Here is a 21,764-nt window from a genome sequence, read left to right as displayed (position 1 = left end):
TGCAAACAGTGGCATCTTAATTAGATTGTTGTTAAGCTGGGTTAGTCCAGGAGGCATGAAAGGACTATTAAAACAACAGATGGTTGACCTAATTGATGCATCCAGGGCAGACAACACAACAGTGACTTCCCCCATCCTTTCAAACACAAACCAAAGTGCTATCCAGAAAGACAGTGCTGGTATTGTTTTAATACTGTTTGCTTATGGGATGGGTGTTGATACAATAAGCTGAAAGCTATTTGGAGAGCTGCGAACCGCCTCTTGGAGATAAGTGACATGCATTGCATGGATATGGTTTGATGCACAGAGAGGCCTCCTCCCTTTGGCAGGGAGTGCCTGAAGACAGCAAAGCAGTTGCTTCTTAATTTAAGGAGGCAGTGGAGTAAAGTACTACTGCTTCACAAAGGTAAGTGAATATAGCTTGTTTCAACTACATATTTAGTCCATTTTACAGAGTTGCCTTACATTGGCTTTGGCTGTTGGTTGCAAACTATGCTCAACTACTTGCTGGGTCCTTGGGTTGACCTACATCCATGGTTCTCAACCTGGGATTCCCAGAAGTTTTTGGCCTTCAACTGCCAGAAATCCTAACAGCTAGTAAACTGGCTGGGATTTCTGGGAGTTGTAGGCCAAAAACATCTGGGAACCTCAGGACCACTGACCTACATTAAATGATTGTGGTAGTTTGATGCTATTTTAATTGCTATAACTCCATGCTATGAAGTCCAGAGATTTGTAATTTGATAAGGTACTCCGAATGCTTTGCTTGAGAGTTCTAGTGTTGTAAATCGGGGAATGAACTAATTCTGTCTCAAGCAGAGAATGCTAACAGCTCATCATATTGCAAATCTCAGGTATTACACTGCTGTACGCTCCTTGTACATGTAAACTCTATGCAGTACTACCGTAGTCATTAAGTTATGCTCTAGGTGTAATCCGTGTTCAACAAGTGATGTCATTTTCCCTGGCAAAATCCTAAGTCTAATGAAGTGCACTCTATTTGGTGTCTGCGGTGGCACAGCATTCCTGGCCTTGATAATGTTCTGTGTCCATCTCCAACTTTTTTTTACTGTCAAGTTGATTTCTATCTAACAGAAGGGCATATTACAACCATATCAACTATGCAGCCAGTGGAATATTTCTTTCATCCTTTTGGCACCTAATCAGTTTGTATTCGTATAACATGCCAAATTCTGAAAACATTTAGCAGTTAAGTTGGTACGATATATGGGATAACACCCATATAACATGTGCATATTCAAATACAGCTATTCTTCCTTAGGATTATACCCATCACAGTGAAATTAATTTTCCACACTGCCTGCTGTTGTAAGCAATTGGTAAATGGGCTTGGGAAATAAAAACAGTGAAACTAATATATCACTTTAGCATTAACACTATTCTTCATGCATGTTTTAACTCTGTAATGTTCATTAAAAAATCAACAAAATCCCATAAGCCCTCATATTAGGATCCTCATGGTTAAAATTCAGTTACTGTAGATGAAGCATCCTAAAACTTTACCAACAGAGTCTTATAGATTGTAAGCCAAGATTTCCTGGTCCAAGGCACCAACTCTTGCAACATTAACTGGTTTCCGGACTTGTCTATTCTAGTTGCAACACATTCTGGAACAGCAAGAAAGTTGGGGTGCCAGGGATGTTGAGTTCAGTACTTCAGAGGCAATGCATATATAAATGTTACGCTAAAAGCAGTGCTAAGTATATTCTAGCTATTAGATTCCCAAGGCACAAATCCCTTTTCTTTAAAACAAGTGATTGTTGATCTGTAGTTTTGTTGATCTGTAGTTTATAACACTGTTATAACTATGATAACACAGTTATCATAGGGCTGTGTCGCAGGCTGGATAGCAGCCAGCTGCAACAAATCACTCTGACCAAGAGGTCATGAGTTCGAGGCCAGCCCGTGCCTGCGTCTGTCTCTGTTCTATGTTATGGCATTGAATGTTTGCCTTATATATGTGCAATGTGATCTGCCCTGAGTCCCCTTCGGGGTGAGAAGGGCGGAATATAAATACTGTAAATAAATAAATAAATAAAGGTTACTGTGAGGATAGGTTTTTAAACCACAGGAAATATTCAGTGTGAAACAAAATGTCAGTAGCAGCATTAAGTGTTGGTATCATTGTTCAAGGCAGTGCATGCATGAACATAACTACACGACTTAGAGCCTATTTTAGGGCCTATTCCATAGTGGCAGAGACAGGAAATAAATTGTATTACTAGTCTGTTGTCTGGAAAAATTATTTTGGCTGTAGAAGGAGCTGGTAGAAAACTAATCAGTGGCATAAAAAGTGTAACAGATTTTTCTGAGCACAGCTGTCTCCATGCGTCCTTAAAGAAAGCATTATGAAATCACCTTTGGATCCTCCCATCGTAGGTAATGATTAACATTTGAGCAAGGTCCTAGAAGACATGGTGGCAACAAAAGTCCAGGATCAGAGAGGCAGCAGGTGAAAGTTAATATTTCTGTTTTTCCTACAGTGAGTTAAGACCCTTACAGAATGACTTACATCTCTCAAATTGCAATGTGCCTTAAAGTTATTTGTATAAATTCAGAAGGCAAAGAGAATAAAAGAAGGGAAGGTAGATCAAAATATTTTCAGTCTGTATACTATTGAGCAAACCAATCAGTCTCGGTTACATTTATCTGCTAATTTATTTTTCTGATCCATTGACAAGTTTGTATTTATGAACCTCAGAGTTCAGGCACAATAAAATAGTACTCTTAAGGGAATGTTTTCTTAGCCATCTGTTTCTTAAAACTGCAAATAGAGCAACAAATAAGTTGGCTGCTATGAATGATTTTGTGTTGACTTTGGGCTGGAGGGTGTTTCGGATTATTATAGGCCTCCCCTGATTGCTTTTGGCTGGATCACAGTATATATTTGTCGACCTGCAGTAGAAGAGGCAGGCTTGTCTTAAGGCCGAATAAGGCAGCCATCATTAAACTAGACTCTCTTGCATGGAGGGAGTAGCCATGGCAGTCATTCCAGTGTCCTTCTCTCATGTGTGGCTTGTGTCCCCTGAGCTTGTGTCCTTCTGCCCTTGGATGGAGAGGGGCCTGGTTTCCCGATGGTGGAAGCAATTCAGATACTAGAGCAGGTGGCTTGGCTTCTGTATATGGAGTGAATTGCACAATGTAGAAGGCAGCAGATGTATTGAACCTGGCTCACATACACAGATTACGTTGTGCTACAGGGGATAGTGTGCCTTCAAGTCAAGGAGTACCCAGCAGTGGTTTGGCCAGCTCCTTCCTCAGAAATACAGCCTACAGCACCAGGGATTCATTGCCAACCTCCCATCTAGTACTAACATGGTCTGGTTCTGCTTAGCTTTGAAGAGGGTCTGATACCTCTAGGGCAATGGTTCTCAACCTGTGGGTTCCCAGGTGTTTTGGCCTACAACTCCCAGAAATCCCAGCCAGTTTACCAGCTGTTAGGGTTTCTGGGAGTTGAAGGCCAAAACAGATCTGGGGACCCACAGGTTGAGAACCACTGCTCTAGGGCTTTATGGTTGCCTTCAAAGGGCCGCTGAATCTATGAACGGAGAATCCAGATATGTAGAGGGCCAGCTATATTTTTAACATAATGGTTAGCGCTCCTTAGTTTTTACCCAGTTTGGATCTCCAGATATTACTGAACAACAACTCCCATCTTTTTTGATGATCTACCATGCAGCTTGGGGGTAATGGGAATGGCTCTGAGGTTGGGGAAAGGTTAAAGGACATTTTTAAGTCGGGCATCATATCCACAAGCCTTGTGTCTAAATCCAAACCCCACTCTCCTGACTAAACAAAAGAAACGGCAGCCTTACAGAGATTACTGTATCACAACTCTCATTAGCTCTAGTCATGATGTCTAATGAGGAATGCAGGAGTTTTACTCCAGCATCTAGAGGGCCACATAAATTGACCTGGTGAGTCATGTGCAGCCTGCGGGTCTTGAATTTGACACATGTGCTTTAGGGTATTTAGACTCTGAGGCAAGGGATACACAGCCCATTGCCAGCCCCTTCCTCTGCAATGCAACCCACGGCACCTAGTATTTGTTGTGGTCTCCCATCCAAGTACAGTAGAGTCTCACTTATCCAACATTTGCTTATCCAACATTCTGGATTATCCAACAGTCTGCCTTTTAGTAGTCAATGTTTTTGTAGTCAATGTTTTCAATACATTGCAATGTTTTGGTGCTAAATTCGTAAATACAGTAATTACTACATAGTGTTACTGCATATTGAACTGGTTTTTCTGTCAAATTTGTTGTAAAACATGATGTTTTGGTGCTTAATTTGTAAAATCATAATATAATTTGATGTTTAATAGGTTTTTCCTTAATCCCTCTTTATTATCCAACATATTCGCTTATCCAATGTTGTGCCGGCCCATTTATGTTGGATGAGTGAGACTTAACTGCACTAAGCAGGGCTGATCCTACTGAGATTCCAAGCTGATAAGGTTTCTGCGTGCTTCAAGCCCCCTGTCCACTTATGCCAATTTCATTTGTGATGCCATTAATATTTAGTTCCCTTTTTAGGTTTTACATTTATTGCATTGGTTTTACTGTATCCTGCTTTGAGTCTCTTTTGTAGAGAGGAAAAGCAGGGAATAAATAAACATAATAAACATAATCATAATATGTTGTCGAAGGCTTTCATGGCTGGGCTCACTGGGTTGCTGTCAGTTTTCCAGGCTGTATGGCCATGTTCCAGAAGCATTCTCTCCTGACATTTTGCCCACATCTATGGAAGGCATCCTCAGAGGTTACAACATCAGGAGATAATGCTTCTGGACCATGGCCATACAGCAAGGAAAATTCACAGCAACCCAATAATCCAAATAATGGCAGTTAAAGTGGTATCAAAGTCCTTAAGTCGGTACTGTTCCATTATCCGGGCAGAGGCCACTGGGGGGCGCTAGATGGACTAGCCTTCTCTATCTAGCGCCTCTTTTGTGTCCTCCGCCTGGATAATGGAACAGTACCCTTTCATGGCCTGCCCACGCTCATGTTTATAATCATGGTGATAGGGAACTGGAAAATACAGATATTCATACATATATTGTATGCACATTAGAAGCACTGAAATGTAGAAAAATCAGAGTCTCTCTGTGTTAAATTCTTAGGGATACACAAGCTGGTAGGACTTATCTATACATTATCTATACATTCCAGTGTGTGAGATGGTCCTTGGTACAGGTCAAAAGTAGGCCCCATGATTGATCTGTATAGCTGAACCCGAGTTATCTCTAACTTGCTGCAAGCCTCTTTCAGAGTGCCTTAGATAGAAAAATACTGAGACATATATATATATGCCCCATGTGTGTAAAAAAGGTAAAATGAGCTTTTTATGATGTGTAAAGTGACATAGTGATGATGATAGGTACAGTGTTCCCTTGCTACTTCACGGTTCGCTTTTTGCGGATTCACTGTTTTACCTTTTTTTAAATAAACTCTAAAAGACTATTATAAATCATAAAAAATTACAATTTACAGCCTAAGGAAGGGAGGAAGGAAAAGTCAAAGGGAGAGAAAAGGAGCCCAAGCCGCAACAGGAGGAGGAGGAGGTGATTTATCAACATACGATTGGTTAATAAAGACTTAAAATAGTGTATAACTACTAAAATAATGTATAAATATATAGTTCCCTACTTTGCGGATTTTCGCTTATTGCGGGTGGTCCTGAAACCAAACCCCCGCGATAAGTGAGGGAACACTGTATGTAGAAGTATGTTGTTTGTCTGTATTCTGAAAACATATAGAGGACAGCTTTTTCTCCTCACTATAGTGCCTTTTGGAATACAGTAGAGTCTCACTTATTCAACATAAATGGGCTGGCAGAACGTTGGATAAGTGAATATGTTGGATAATAAGGAGGGATTAAGGAAAAGCCTATTAAACATCAAATTAGGTTATGATTTTACAAATTAAGCACCAAAACATCATGTTATACAACAAATTTGACAGAAAAAGTAGTTCAATACGCAGTAATGCTATGTAGTAATTACTGTATTTATGAATTTAGCACCAAAATATCACGATGTATTGAAAACATTGACTGCAAAAATGCGTTGGATAATCCAGAACATTGGATAAGCGAATGTTGGATAGGTGAGACTCTTCTGTAATTCATGCTAGAGTCAGTTCCCACTGGTTTTCCTTAAAATAAACCATTTCTTTTTTAAGCCTCCCAAAAGGATTTCTTTTGGTATTATTTCTCCTATCGGCCACAACAATAGTCATTGGTTTCTGTTGAACATGGCCTCATGGAGCCTCAATGCTGGTGTTTTTCTCCTACGTTAATTGTGTTTTATGTTTGTTTTATTTTACGATGTTTTTCTTTTTTTATTCTACTGGTAGTTTTGTTTTAATGGACTGTTGTTGCGTTTATGCATGTTGGACTTTCTGCCCCATATGTAAGTCCCTTCGGGGAGAAGGTGGCGGGGTATAAAAATAAAGTTATTATTAGAATCATAGAATCATAGAATAGTAGAGTTGGAAGAGACCACATGGGCCATCTAGTCCAACCCCCTGCTAAGAAGCAGGAAATCGCATTCAAAGCACCCCCGACAGATGGCCATCCAGCCTCTGCTTAAAAGCCTCCACGGAAGGAGCCTCCACCACGGCCCCGGGGAGAGAGTTCCACTGTCGAACAGCTCTCACAGTGAGGAAGTTCTTCCTGATGTTCAGGTGGAATCTCCTTTCCTGTAGTTTGAAGCCATTGTTCCGTGTCCTAGTCTGCAGGGCAGCAGAAAACAAGCTTGCTCCCTCTTCCTTATGACTTCCCTTCACATATTTGTACATGGCTATCATGTCTCCTCTCAGCCTTCTCTTCTGCAGGCTAAACATGCCCAGCTCTTTAAGTCGCTCCTCATAGGGCTTGTTCTCCAGACCCTTAATCATTTTAGTTGCCCTCCTCTGGACGCTTTCCAGCTTGTCAACATCTCCCTTCAACTGTGGTGCCCAAAATTGGACACAGTATTCCAGGTGTGGTCTGACCAAGGCAGAATAGAGGGGGAGCATAACTTCCCTGGATCTAGACGCTATTCCCCTATTGATACAGGCCAGAATCCCGTTGGCTTTTTTAGCAGCCGCATCACATTGTTGGCTCATGTTTAACTTGTCCACGAGGACTCCAAGGTCTTTTTCGCACACACTGCTGTCAAGCCAGGCGTCCCCCATTCTGTATCTTTGATTTCCATTTTTTCTGCCGAAGTGAAGTATCTTGCATTTGTCCCTGTTGAACTTCATTTTGTTAGTTTCGACCCATCTCTCTAGTCTGTCAAGATCGTTTTGAATTCTGCTCCTGTCTTCTGGAGTGTTAGCTATCCCTCCCAGTTTTGTGTCGTCTGCAAACTATTATTACCCTTACTTCCACAGTGTGGATCCCCCGCCCCTCAAAGAAGCCAAACGCCTACCAATTTGGGGAAAGGGCTGCCCTCTATTTCTCCCCTTCCCTCTTCTTCTGAGCCAGAGGAGAGTGCTTCAACCTTCCAGCAGGTGGCGCTGTGGCGCGCCGCTCTTCTCCCCATCCGCCTCCGGCGCCTTGGCCCAGCCTTGCGAGGAAATGAGCAAAGAGGAAGGAGCCCCGTGGTGCCTGGCCGGCCTGGCAGAGAGAGAGCGAGCGAGCGGGAGGGCGGAGGAGCCGAAGCCGAAGCCGGGGAGGATGCCCCTCCTGCACTTGCACTCCATGCTGGAGCTGCTGCCCTTCCTGCTCCTCCTCCTGCTCTGCTCGGCCGTCGGCTTCCTCCTGATCTTCCTCCAGAGACCTCCGCCGGAGACCAAGCAGAACTAGGGGCGGCGGCTGGAAGATGCCGGGTCTCCCGAGCCCCAAGCAGGTGGGTGGCCTTGGGGGCTGGCCTCGCTGCCATCCTCTTGGCTCCTCCTCTTCGCCAAACTTTTATTTCAATCCCAAGGGCGCGTCTACACTGCACAGTTAACCCACTTTGGCACCCACTTTGATTTAACCAATGCTATGGAATCCTGGGAAGTGCAGTTCTATGACTTCTTGAGCCTTCTCTTGGTGCCTCCCCAAACTGCAATACCCGGGATTCCATTGCATTGAGCCATGGCAGTGAAAGTGGTGTCAGACTGGGTTAATTCTACAGTATGGATCAGGGCCCCCTGGTGGCACAGTGTGTTAAAGCGCTGAGCTGCTGAACTTGCGGACCAGAAGGTCCCAGGTTCAAATTCCGGGAGCAGAATGAGCGCCCGCTGTTAGCCCCAGCTCCTGCCAACCCAGCAGTTCGAAAACATGCCAATGTGAGTAGATCAATAGGTACCGTTCTGGCGGGAAGGTAACAGCGCTCCATGCAGTCATGCCGGCCACATGACCTTGGAGGTGTCTATGGACAACGCCAGCTCTTCGGCTTAGAAATTGAGATGAGCACCAACCCCCAGAGTCGGTTACGACTGGACTTAACGTCAGGGGAAACCTTTACCTTTACCTATAGATTAGGTATGGGCAAGCTTGGGCCCTCCAGGAGTTTGGGACTCCAACTCCCACCATTCCTAACAGCCTCAGGCCCCTTCCTTTCCCCCCTCAGCCACTTAAGCGGAAAGGAAAGGGCCTGAGGCTGTTAGGAATGGTGGGAGTTGGAGTCCCAAACTCCTGGAGGAAGGACCCAAGCTTGCCCAGGCCTGGTATAGATGCACCCAAAGGCACAGGCGCTTTAGTCTGGAATGTCAGTTCCCAATGAGATCTGATGGTGTTTCGATGTACTCAGTTTTATATATATATTATTTTTAATGTGTTTTATCAGGGTTTTTGTATTTCGTAATGGCTTTTATTTTATTTTTATTTCTTTTTCTCATTTTTTAGTCTTTATTTTATTAGTTGTCATTTTGTTTACTAATTTACAGTTAAGCTGTTTATATTGTCTGATGTGCTTTGTCTTGATGTAAATTGTTTGTATGGTTTTCTTTGGGCATTGAATGGTAGCCATATGTTGGAAACCGCCCTGATTCCTTTCGGGGAGATTGGGTGGTCTATAAATAAAGTTTATTATTATTATTTTTATTCCCCATCAGTCTGAGCGTATGCAACCAACGTCTTGCTCCAAAGATGCTACAGCACATTCTTGCTTACTTGCTTTGCCTAAAACACTGAGTTCTGCCAACGTGTCAGTGCACGCAGACTCCCAGTTTCCGGCATCAGAAACACTCCCTGCCCTTCTGGTTCCCTCCTTAGGCAGCTGGGATTCGTGGACGAGCATTGGGCTGGGAATTGGAAAACTTTTTTTCCAGACGCTACTGAGCCATAATATCCTCTGGCAGACCTTAAAAGCCACTCCTTTTCTCTGCTTCCATAGCCTAACTTACTCCTCAGGGCTGTTGTTTTGGAGATGGTGTGCTTTCCCTTGTCCTCCTGGGGGAAAGGTGAGATGGGGGCCTGGCATCAATAAATATGGTGAGCACATATAGTTGAGCATCATACGTATGTGTGCCCCCAGTTTAGTGCAGGGTATTTGCAAGGTCACTTGTACACATGTTATATCTTGACTTTCCCCTTGCTAAAGTAGGAGAATCAAAGAGATTTGGCCCACAGACATTGATGAGCATTTTATACATTGTTACAGTGGGCAAAATTGGAAGCCCTCACTACGTAAACCTGTGGTTCTCAACCTGTGGGTCCCCAGATGTTTTGGCCTTTAACTCCCAGAAATCCTAACAGCTGGTAAACTGGCTGGGATTTCGGAAAGTTGTATATAGGCCAAAACACCTGGAGACCTACAGGTTGAAAACTACTGACTTAGGCAGTACATGTTGGAGACAGCAACCTTCTCAAGCCTCCTCTATCTAATGTTTTGTCTGTTTATAATGTATTGTTTATTTCCTGAAGTGTATGTCTTCTTTGGTTTGCAGTTTGGCCCTTGTGGTCTCTTCCAATTCTGTGATTCCTTGAAAATCATGCAGAAAGACCTAGGAAATGTCTAGTGAGGATGTAATTGTTGGATGTGGATAAAGGAAACTTTAGATACTAGTCATGTAGTTACAGGGGTTGTACTGTACGAAGTTTTTGACTAGCAGTAATATGAAATGGAAAGAGCGATAATGGAGGAATCTCCTTCACAATTTTTGAATCCATCAGACTGAAGTTGCCACACTCTGAAATGCTGAATAGAACTATAATCATAATGGGTGATCCCTTGTGACCAAGTATGATTGTCTTCCAGGTATCGGGTCTTGGTGGTGGGTCCATAAATGACTGTGGAGATCTGTTCTACATCCACATGGTTCTTTATCTGTAGTACAGGAATTAGGAACTCATGGGCCTCCAAATATTGTTGTGCTACAATTCTTACAGTCCTTCACTGTTGATTACATAGGGCTGATGGGAGCTGCAGCCCAGCAGCATCTGGATAACTACATGTTGCCTGCACCTGAGATAGTCTCCATAACCGAAGTCACATCTCACTGAGGTCTTCTTCTCAATGTCTTTACAGCAAATCAGAACAGTATTGTTTGTTCTGACCAGCATCATATCTCCAGATGTGAAAACATTTTCTAGTCCTTGCCAGCCATGATTTTTTTCAGATGGAGATACTTGGGCTTGTTCCATTTCAAGCATCTGCTACATGAAAAGGAAGTGTTTTCCTATTCAACTGGAAGACCTCATGTGGAAATCCAGTGTGCGTGGGTTCCAGGATAATCCTTTAACCACTTCTTTATGTGGTGAGGATCAAATGCTACCGATAGGGGCCATTTGCCCTGAAACCATGATGTTTTTCTCCTGCATATTAGAGCCTTCATTCTCTATGTACAAGAATGCTTGTGTGACTGGTTTTATAAGTGGTGAGACTTGTTTATTCAGCTATCTGTATACAAATCAGCTTCAACATATGACTCCAAGAACCCAGGTCATCAACTGCCTTGTTGGGACCTTGCAAACTGAGAGCTATTGCTTCCTTGCATCATGATTTAGCCATACCTCTTTTACTCTTTGGTGCTGTTTACTGAACGCAGGGCCCATCATTCTGCTGGCAGCAAGAGAAGAGAGCCCTAATATGGAAGGTGCTAGGTTACTGTTGGCTGCGTGAAGATGTTTAATAGAAGCCTTTCCTAGGTGTTCACTCCATCCTTAGAGTGGCTTATCAGTGGGAACCAATGCAGAAGCAAACGGTTTCCTCTTGCTTCTGTTTCTCCCCCGGTTGCTTCCTTCCTGAATATCCCAATATGTTTGTTATCACCAGCATTTTTGTGTGTTCCTTGAGCAGCTGGGTAAGAATGGATGGGCTAAATATGATTTCAGACAGGAAGTTTTTTTTGTGTAGATGTTTAATTTATATGCTACCCTTCCTAGAATTACGCACATTGGTTGCGAGAATGGGGGCTTCTCTTGCATGTTGCTCAAGGGTCCCAACAGTTTTAATCCAGCTTTGCAGTTTTGTCTGGAAAGAAGTCCTCAGCAATGGGATCCCGGTTATGAGAAGTACTTTCCAGACACCAGAATGCAATGCCTGTTTATTTTCCCTAGGCCTTATAACTTTGGAATATAATCAACATTATCTCTGCTATAGATATTTTCCCTGTTTTAAAACTTCTACTACTTGTATGGCATGATGAAAAGTTTCCAGCGTTTTCATTTTTTCTGTTTTATTTTATTTCAGTAGCCAGCTGGGAAATCTTTGAAGGTTTGGGTGAACACTCTGTAATAAAAATAATCATAATCATAATTATTAATGTCAGACAATAAAACCATGTTTAAGAGTGTGGAAAAGGTTTACAAGGAATGATCCTAATATACTTTCTTGGATCCTGTCCTGGAAGAAATGTAGGACTTTGAATAAATAAATATTGTTAAAACCATCTTTATGTTCTAGAACAGCCCTTTGGATCATTCTGATATTGGTAATTATTTCGATTAATCTATGAGTAGATTAAAGAAGGGGGCAAAAAACCAATGTTTGCTAAAATGGTTGCCCTGCTGTTACTGTATTTTCTTATGTTCGGTCCCTTTTTCCATGGTAGGGAAAGGGAGTGCCAGGGACTGATGCAAAAAGTCAGGATGAGGGAGGCAATGAACATTGGAGTTACAGGCAAGAGGGCCGAGAGGAAAACTTCACTGAAATAAGGACTAGAAGTATTTTGACAAGTAGAAGAATGTAGATAGCTATTTCAGGCATGGCAGAAGAAGGGTACATCAGATAGACCATGAATTATAAAGAGCATGGAGACATGAGATATACTCATGAATTTGAAGTGAGGCTCCAAACCCTTAGAGGCCCAGAAACTGATCATGAAATCAGTGGCATATAAAGATAGTTATTCTTTTAAAAAAGATAAACCTCGTGTGATGGATATTTTGAAACACACTTTGTTTAGTCAATTAGTTTTTGGCTGATGTCAGTGAAAGGGCCTGTCAGAGCTCTGGAATTTTGATGAGTGAGCAATGCATTTGGCCCTGCGTCAATGCGGCTTTTGCAAGCCTTGCAACAATCCATTGGTCTGGCACTGAGCAAGGTAGGCAGATGAGGGTGGCTTTTTAATCAGAATGAATCTCCCCTCCACCTCTCAAGTTAGCAGAACAAGTCAAGGTCCTGGGATCCTTGTAGTACAGGAAGGATGTGCTGGGTGAGAAGAGCTTTTGTTCCAAGTTTTCCCCTTTTTAAATGAGTTTGTTTGTGATTTGGTAGCTTCAGCGTGACTGGCAGTCCCCTGTTCAACTGAGAGTTAGTGCTTACGCCAACTAGGACTAATACTGTCTCCACCCCGTCCTGAGTAAACAGTGTGTGATCTCTTCTTTTCCCCACAGTTACTACTAACGCAGTTGCTTCCGTGACCACTGAAAGAGGGAAAGAGATGGGAGACACAGGCAAAGAAGACTATAAGATACACTCATTTGATACAGAGATTCAGCACTTGCTGAAGACAGCTCTCAAAGGTCAGCATCTCTCTCTCTCTCTCTCTCTCTCTTTCTGTCTCTTTTCTCTCCCTCTGTTCTCCTCCCCCTCAACTGACTACATTAGGTATGGACTAGACATTTCTGTGAATCAGGTAGAAGCCATAAGCCCCCAATAATTTTCAAAATAGTAAAGAGGGAATGATACATTCAATTTAGGCCTCCTTTCAAGTTCATAATCTTTCCACCTCTGACATTCCCTTTCACTGCAGTGTGCAGTCAGTGGCGATGCTGTTGTAATGTTCATATTGGAAGGCCAAGAGCTTCTGAACTGAAAGATGCCATATCAGTGGGGGATTTTTGTGCATGATATCCGGTGTGGAATTAGTTCAGTGTTGCCCTTTCTCCTTTCTTGAGAATGTTGTTATTAAAATTGTGAACTACTTCATAGAACGAAAGGTCTAGGTTTCCTTTCCCAGAGGCTGTGACACTTCAAGCAGTTTGAAACTGGACTGAAGTTATAGGCTGGATATAATTCAGCAATGGGTTTTCTTGTGTAGCCTTAAACATCCATCACATATCTCGGGATCTTGGGTTCCTTCCCTGTTTCAGATGGAATAGGAAGCAACATTTCTGAGTAGAGAGTTGAGAAGAAGAACTTTGCCCACCACCATTTGATCTCACCAAAAATTAAATAATATAGAAATTATATATGGCAGAAGAGTTCTAAACACCCAGAACCATACAAACCTCTGTTTGCTTCAACTCATGGGTGACAGTGTTGCCTCTTCTTCTATAGACCCCAACAGTGTGGATTTGGAGAAGGTGGCCAATGTCATTGTGGACCAGTCCCTCAAAGACTGCGTGTTCAGTAAAGAAGCAGGACGTATCTGCTACACCATCATTCAGGTAGGAGTTTGAGTGTCCCATATTTTCAGAATTGCTTTCTTCTTTGGTGTGTGTCAATCACATCTATGTATTCTGTAGATTCTGTTTATATGTACAGTTTCATTTTCAAGAATGTATCTGTATGTGATCACTATGCATCATATTTGGCCAGAGTTTTTGTAACTGGTTCAACAATCCCTTGTGTTAAAGTCAAAATGAAAACCTGAGAACAGCCCTATAAAAACTTGACATGGTAGTGGAAATCATGAGATTTGAAAACAAATTAAATGCAGGTTTCCTTTTTTGGATCTTTTCAGTATGGTGCCATCATGTCTTCAACATTATTACACTACTGTGAGAGTTACGGCCCTTCCAGACAGGCCCTATATCCCAGGCTCTGATCCCAGGTTTTCTGTTTATCCCTTTGAAACTTGTTTTAAAATTTTAATTGGGGTCCTAAATATTCTAAAACAGGAATAGGCATATCCCTCCAAGATGTTATGGGACTGCACCCCTCACTATTGGCTATGCTGCCTAGTGCTGCTGGGAATTCCAATCCAATGACATCTGAGGGGTACATAATTGCCTCCTTATGAAATGTCCTTGTAGCATCTTTTGTTTCTTCTGGCTATTCTGTGTTCCTTTGTAACTGATGAAAAATAAGTTATGGAAGCAGGGGGAAACTACTTGTCCTATTCTTGATTTCAAACAAAGTGAAATAACCTAAAATTAAATAAAATTATAGATGACATGTGTGTGCATTGGAGCTTATATAGGATTATGGATGAACATGCTGTTCACCATGGTTCTATTCCCAGCCATATTGGACTATTGGATTATGACCTGTTAGGGTCATAACCTATTGGGCAGAAAAGTTTCAGGAGTGTTCCTTTAGTTTATTGAGTATGGAAGATCATTCGTCATGTAAATATCTTGTTTCTATTCAGTGCTCTCAGCAGACAAAGATTCAAGTAGACTTCTTTAAAATAACATGTTTGTTTTACTCACAACTTCATGTATTTAAATATACAGGTACATTTCTTGACAGGTTTAGCTTTTAAAACATTTCAGTTTGTATCTTTAATTTATAGTCTTTAAGAGTCACTTTAAAACTATATTGCTCTGTATAGCTCTCTTTTATAATAGTCTGCTTCCAAGGAACTCAAGGCTCGACTGACTTCTAACACTGGCCTCTGTACTCTAATAGACTCAAGCCTCAACTGTCATTCCTCAACTGTCATCCTTTTAAACTGCATTCTAAACAGTTATTAAACTAGTCACATGGCTTGCAGCCCCTCCCACGGCCTCAAGTACATAGAACTATGAAAACTGCAAACCAAAGAAAACATACACTTCAGGGAATAAACAACACATTATAAAAAGGCAAAACATTACATAGAGGAAGCTTAAGAAGATTGCTATCTCCCAAAAGCCATGCTTCCTTTGCTATAGCTAAAATTGGTTTGGCTGAATCTGCTTGTATATTTTGGATATTCAGCTCTGCTGAGTAGGTAGAAAGTGAACTTACTTGTTCAAGTACAGGATAGAGTTGGTGAACAAAAATCCTTACTTACCCACCTCTGTTTTGCTTCCCTGTAAACTTTGTGCACAGGCAGAAAGCAAGCAGGTGGGCCAGAGTGTCTTCCGGCGGGGCCTCCTCAACCGCCTTCAGCAAGAGTATAAGGACCGTGATGAGTTACGAGCTCGTTCCCTCCAGGCCTGGATTGGCTACGTCACCTTCATCTGTAGCATCTTTGATTATCTGAGAGTAAGTAATGGAGCAGAGCTGCTGAAACAGGTTGTCCCTCTTCCGTTGAATCTCCAGACCAAATTTCAGGATTGGTATGATTTTGGCTCATTTATATGTTTTTATGCAGCCCTCTCATATTCCAAAGATGAAAGGACCAAACAAATAATAATGGAGACTTAGGTGTGTTTCTTCTACTGTAAGCTCTGTTGAGATCCCATAACAAGCCAAAAGATGACAAGGTTGGAAGTCAACAAGGCTGAAAAGCTTGGGAATTTTTATAATGTGCTCCTCAAAAAGACAGCAAGAGAAACAATGGGTGTTAGGCTCATAGTTAGGAACTACTCAAGAAGACACTTTTTCTGGCAGACATTTAAGTTCAGATGGCAGGAGCTGCCTTTTCTCTCTTAATTCAGCCTCCCCAGCCACAGTGTTTTCCAGATGTTTTGGACTATACGATCCCTCATTCCCAGTAACACTCCCAACAACACTCCAGTCCAAAACACCTACAGGAGACCTAGGTTGAGGAAGATTGTTTCACATTTAACACAAGTATTTTGATTTTAGTTTTTAAAGGAAGAACCTGCTGTATCATGCATCTGAGTCAGTCGTGCTTTGAGGAAAAAGAAAGCTCATGGCACAATATATTTGTTTGACGTGAAGTAACTGCACAGCTCTTTATTGTTCTTCTTTCCATGCTTGACACAGATAATCTTCTGGATTTCTTAGTTCCAGCCAAGTGGGGAAGGGAGGTATTTAAGCATTCCACTAGGGTTATAAATATCATTTGACAAGTACACTTTCACTGACAGGTCAACAACATGCCCATGATGGCATTGGTGAATCCAGTTTATGATTGCCTGTTTCAGCTGGCACAACCTGATAGCATGCAAAAAGAGGAAGAGGTGAGTGTTATTAGGGACACAGTAAGGCCAATAGTTTAGGATGTAGGGAAGTTGGGAACAAAAGACTAAGGTTGGGGACTGTGGTAAGGAAAAAGATTTGATTCTCAAAATGTTTTCCATTTCATCCTGAACATTACTGACAAGATCTAAAGATACTAGAGACTTGTGCAAGTTGTTCTTTCTGGTCTCTACTACCATCTAGCATTTAGGTATTGTTGATTCTTTTGAAATGATAAGTCAGCTCACAGTGGTGGGTTTTTTTAAAATAACTTTGCAACAAATTAGTCTTTTCTATTCTGGCATCCTCCAGATTGATTATACTGCATTATACCCAGGCATGGTGAGAAGAGTGATGTCAGGAAATCTGATGGCTTCTATTACAAAATAGGCAACATATGGTTCTTGAGATGATTTTGAACTGTTTCTCCTATGAGCTGTGGCTACACTGGCTGGAGCTAAGGGAGTGGTAGGCCAGAAACATGGTCTGTCATTGGTCTGTTATCAAGATTATTTATAGAGGCTGATTATTTCTTCATCTTTAAGCAACATCTATGTTTTTCACATAGTAACTACAATATTGCCCTGAGCACACCTGATCTTTTATTTTGGAAGCTAAGCAATATAAAGATCTGGTTAGGCGGGAGGCGCCTAGCAGGGCCTTTTAAAGCATAGGGAGCAGCCCTCATTCCAAGTTCAGACCATTACTCCTCCTAAATTAGTACAGTCCAAGGATTCTTTCCTAGCCTTACCAGAAGAGACACTGGATATAAATCCACATTGTCTTCTGTTAGAATTAGGAAAGAATCATTGGACTGTACTAATTTAGGAGGAGTAATGGTCTGAACTTGTGATGAACAAACCATCATGGTGCTCTTTGTGGTCAATTCTTACTGTACTTAGTACAGTTGTGAATTGAGTCAAGCATGTATTCAGGGCATATAACTATTTTCAAAATCTAGAGCTTACCTTCTAATTCAAGTTAGACAACTTAATAATGGCATGTTTTCCTGTTTTGTTTTTCCATGTTGAATTTTAGATTGTAAGCTCTTTTCTTTTTGTATATGTAAAGTATTACATACATTCATAGTACAATATCCTAAAGCAAATGGCAACTTTTCTTAGGACAAAGATGGTCAATGTTCAAGTTTCTAGATGTAGTTCCCATCAGTCTGTTTTTGGTTTGTAGTAGTTCATAGATATCTTGGGGGGGCGGGATCACAGGGGAAGCAGCTCCATTTTCTCTTAGGGTTAAAATGTCAACATGAGGAGTTTCTGTGCACCAGATGCCCCCTGGCAAAATTTGAGTTCTTACAGAAAAATCTTTCTGTCAAGGTGGATTGCCTGGTACTACAGCTACACCGCATTGGCGAACAGCTGGAGAAGATGAACTCTCAGCGGATGGATGAACTCTTTTCTCTCCTGCGCGATGGCTTCCTTCTGCAGGAGGGCCTCAGCTCCCTCTCCCAGTTGCTGCTGTTGGAGATCATCGAGTTCCGGGCTGCTGACTGGAAAATGACAGATGCAGCCCAGAAGTACTATTACAGTGAGGTCACTGATTGAACCATTAACCATCAGCTCACAGGGAGAGTTTGCATTTCCACTCTGACCTATTTTCACCAGCAACTTCCATTCAAAGGAAAACAAAAGCAGCAATTATTTTCAATGCTTTTTTTCCTAGCACTTTTTGTATATAGAATATATAACAGGTTCCCTCAATAGCTCTTTTGCGCTGGGTAGCTGCCAGCTGAAACTGGGGAGGTAGGTAGGAGGTAGGCAGTTGCATTTAGTGGGGAGAAAGTATCTTTTCGAAACTGTTGCTCCTAATGTGTTGCACTAAATAGGGACCTGTTGTAATCATCACTGCAAGATAGACTGACATTGTAAACAGGGTTGTACTTTTCTTATTTGCCTACGTTGCATATGTTAATTTTGAAGTATGCAATCTAGAAATGAATTTGGCAGCGATTTAAAGTCTATCTGATAATAACCTTATTTACTCTGAAGGCAGACAGTAAGCTGTGTCTTAAGCCCAAACTACCGTCATCTAATGCAATTTGAAATTGCTTTATATGGCAATGTAGATGGAGCCCTACTCTCCAGCTATTTGGCAGCTTGTTGTTTTTCATGCTCTTCAGCTTTTGTAACTGATTTTAATTTTAAAAAGGAAAGTGATCCTGTAATCAAAGCACAAGCCTAGAATTTTAGTATGTGTCCTTGTAGCCCACTCTAAATGCTCTAAAAATCACTTGCTAGGGGGTACATGAGCAGGAGGGCAGCATTTTATTCACTTTTCCCATATGCGTTTCCTATACTGTGATTAACCACTGGGGGAACTGAATTGTCAACTAGATAGGACTCTTATGTCCTCCAGTGGAGATCTGCTTATTAGGAGTCTCATATATGCCACTGCTACTAGCAGTCATTGGGAAGCATACATGATGTTCTGAAATCAATGGCCTAAGTTGAATTGCTAGTCTTAATAAAATTGCCAGCTAAATCAGTGTAATACAATGAAGTCAACGTTTAATTGCTCTGCTTTACATAAGATTCATAATTGGGCTGAAGCAAAACAAATGCTTCATTTAGAGTGCCTGTACTACATAGCTATTAATGGCAAAGATCTTTCCCACATTTCCTGCTTCTGCCCAAAAAGCAGTCAGGTTTTTAAAAACTGTTTGCTTCTTTCTAATATGAAGGGGAAAGTGTCTTCCTATCACATTCTCATGAGATTAAAATTCTGCAGTATTGTTTCCACAAACAAATGGCATCATTGGAATGGCAATCTTACATCCTTTTTTGTCACGGAAATATATGCTGTCTAAAAACTGGCATTCTAAGTATACAGGGAGCATAAAGTTCAGCAATATATTGTTCAGATTTGGCAGGACTGTACTATTTAGACTGCAAGTCTAAACACTTCCTTTTTGCAATTAAAACAGGTTTTTGAATGCAGAAAATGATTTTAGTAGAACGAAGTTAGCCTAGAGCCTTTCGCTATACAATAGGGTCACAAGCCAGGGGACTTTCATATAGGACATTGAGTTGTGACAGTTATTGGCGATCTGTGTGGGATAATCCAAGGAAGGTGGAAAAAGTTGACATTCACTCATATGCAAGTACGTTCCATCAAAATCAAGCAGCCCTTATTTCCAGATGAACGCATTTGGGGCAGTGACTGTCTCTCTCTCTGTTCCCAGCGTTTTAATTTTTATATTAAAGAATTATAGCAGTTGGGGGAACCGTTTGGCCCTTCAAATATGCTGTTCTACAATTCCCAGTCTTATAATGCTGGTAATGAAAATGGTAAGAACTTAACTCTCAAAATATTTAGCGGGCCAAAGATCTCGTACAACAGCCTCCTGGCATCAAGGGACGGACATCACTATTGTACGGCATAGTCATTAAGGGCATGTCACACTACAGAAGCCGTTCAATTTTTAGCTACATGGATGCCACTTAATGCTCCCATAACAGATTCTGCAGCACTTCCATTTCTAATATAGGATGCCACTATGAGAGGATTAATCCTGCTATAGTTGCAGGAGGGTGCTATGCAAATGCTTTCAACATACAGCCCCAATATATGCTTTTTCTTTTTAACCCACTCCCAGCCAGCTCAGGTATAGCTAACAGCTAAGGCAGTGCCTTCTTCCTCTAAGATGGGCAGGATTTGCTGCCCCTCCATGATGTTCGAGGGAACAACTCCCATTCACCACAGAACATGGTAGAAACATCAAGAGGGTCCCACTAGAGGTTACATAATGCCAATGGACTTCCAGAGCCTCACTCTGGCAAAATTGTTCCACTGAGAAGATACAAAAGCAAATTGATTTTGTAGCTTTTATACAACTGCTTTGAAATACAGTATTGTACATTTCTACTAAGAAGGTTGGTTCTCTTTGGAACTTTTTTTAAAAATAAACATTTTACACTGCTGTCTATTGTAGTTTTGTATCTGCATTATGAAACATTTTAAACTTCTTTTAGGCTCAAATGAATAACAGGTATTACAAGTGTGCCATAATGTAATCTGGGGTGTTGTTATTTGGAATCCTATGCAGTCCTCCCTTTGCAGTTTTGTCACCTCTGAGATAGCACTCTGTAGCAACTGTGTTCAACCCTCAGTGCTATTTGAAATATACCTATATACACTGTATAGTCCCCCTCCCATTCAGGTAGCTCCCCCCCTTTTTTTAAATACAGTAGTTATCCAAGTTCCGGTTAACCAACACTCTGTATTATCTGAGGTGCCACCGGGGGCGCCCCTCCCTCTCCTTCTCTTGGGTTCCTTCCTGGGGCAGCCCGAGGAAGGGAGCAAAGGGAGCAAAGGGAGCTCGAGAGAAGGAGAGGGAGAGGGAGGAGGAAGCGCCCCGTGCGCATTGCTAGGCAGCAGTGCTCACGGGGTGCTTCCCTGGGCCAAGGGCTCGCCGAGGGACAAGCCCCGTCCCTCGGCAAGCCTTTGCCCCTTGGGAAGCGCCTGTGAGCGTTGCTAGGCAGCAGCACTCACGGGGTGCTTCCCTGAGCTGAGTGCTTGTCATAGGGACAAGCCCAGTCCCTCAGCGAGCACTCGCCCCTTGTGAAGTGCCTGTGAGTGTTGCTAGGCAGCAGTGCTCATGGGCGCTTCCCTAAACCAGATTGCCGGGAGGGATAATAGGGCCTCCCTATTATCCGTCAGTTCCGGTTATTCAGCATTCGGCCCGCCCATTTATGTCGAATAACCAGAACTCTACTTCGTTAAACCTTGGGGTTCCTCCAAGCATATTGCTCTTCCTTTTATATGGAAAGTACAATTTGGCTACATAAGAATTGTCACAATCAATATGGCAGACAAGCTAGACACTCCAGTGAATGTACTTGTAGGGCTGCTTCATGGCACAAAGCAGCAATTCATTTGAAAGATATCAGTGGCACAGTCTGGGGATTCATTCTACAAACGTACCAGCAAGGAGCCATCATTCTCAAACAAATATTGTACAGCAGGTCAATCTCATGATATTGTACAGGTGAAGGAATTAGGAAATCTGCAGATCAGCACCCAAGTATAGGTTATGCGTAGTTTAGTCAAGCATCCTCGTCACTTGGATGCCTGTACTATCAAATGATTGCTTCCATAGTTGAATGGGCCATTACAGATAAAATGCTAGACCAAATGTTGTTTTCACATAATCTTGAATATACGGTAATTCTTCTGAATGTAGTCAAAAATTCAACCATTTAGATATGGCTGCACAGAAAGTTAACAATGTAAAGGCATGTGCAAACCATGCTGGAAAATGAAGGGAAGCTAACCCCCCTAACCTAATTTTATTCAGTATGTGTGCTATCAATATGCTATTGCAACTAACGTCATTTTAAAGAGGAGCATTA

General features: G+C 41.9%; 1 protein-coding gene across 5 annotated transcripts; it reads left to right on the top strand.

Annotated features, from left to right (window-relative positions):
- Positions 1-164: 164 nt before the first annotated feature.
- mif4gd (MIF4G domain containing) lies at positions 165-20,336 on the top strand. Of its 5 annotated transcripts, none has more exons than XM_008104457.3 (6): positions 165-406; positions 12,771-12,899; positions 13,657-13,766; positions 15,358-15,513; positions 16,305-16,397; positions 17,730-20,336. In XM_008104457.3, the coding sequence occupies exons 2-6, from the start codon at positions 12,818-12,820 to the stop codon at positions 17,955-17,957; spliced, it is 669 nt and encodes a 222-aa protein (XP_008102664.1). In that variant the 5' UTR covers positions 165-406; positions 12,771-12,817; the 3' UTR covers positions 17,958-20,336. The 5 variants fall into 5 exon arrangements, with proteins under 5 accessions (XP_008102664.1, XP_008102663.1, XP_008102665.1 ...); XM_008104456.3 differs by lacking the exon at positions 165-406 and adding an exon at positions 2,410-2,473; XM_008104458.3 differs by lacking the exon at positions 165-406 and adding an exon at positions 2,429-2,503.
- The last annotated feature ends 1,428 nt before the right edge of the window (positions 20,337-21,764 follow it).

This window comes from Anolis carolinensis, chromosome 2 (assembly GCF_035594765.1).
Source record: "Anolis carolinensis isolate JA03-04 chromosome 2, rAnoCar3.1.pri, whole genome shotgun sequence".
Classification (NCBI taxonomy): Eukaryota; Metazoa; Chordata; class Lepidosauria; order Squamata; family Dactyloidae; genus Anolis; species Anolis carolinensis.
Note: the sequence above shows the minus strand (reverse complement) of the source record. Positions and strands in the feature narration are given on the sequence as shown.

What these genes read in the sequence shown, in the direction of transcription:
- mif4gd (XM_008104457.3), top strand. Translation starts at nt 12,818, where the DNA reads ATGGGAGACACAGGCAAAGAAGACTATAAGATACACTCATTTGATACA. An exon ending in TCTGCTACACCATCATTCAG is followed by an intron (nt 13,767 to 15,357) that starts GTAGGAGTTTGA and finishes CTTTGTGCACAG; the next exon opens with GCAGAAAGCAAGCAGGTGGG. An exon ending in GCATGCAAAAAGAGGAAGAG is followed by an intron (nt 16,398 to 17,729) that starts GTGAGTGTTATT and finishes CTTTCTGTCAAG; the next exon opens with GTGGATTGCCTGGTACTACA.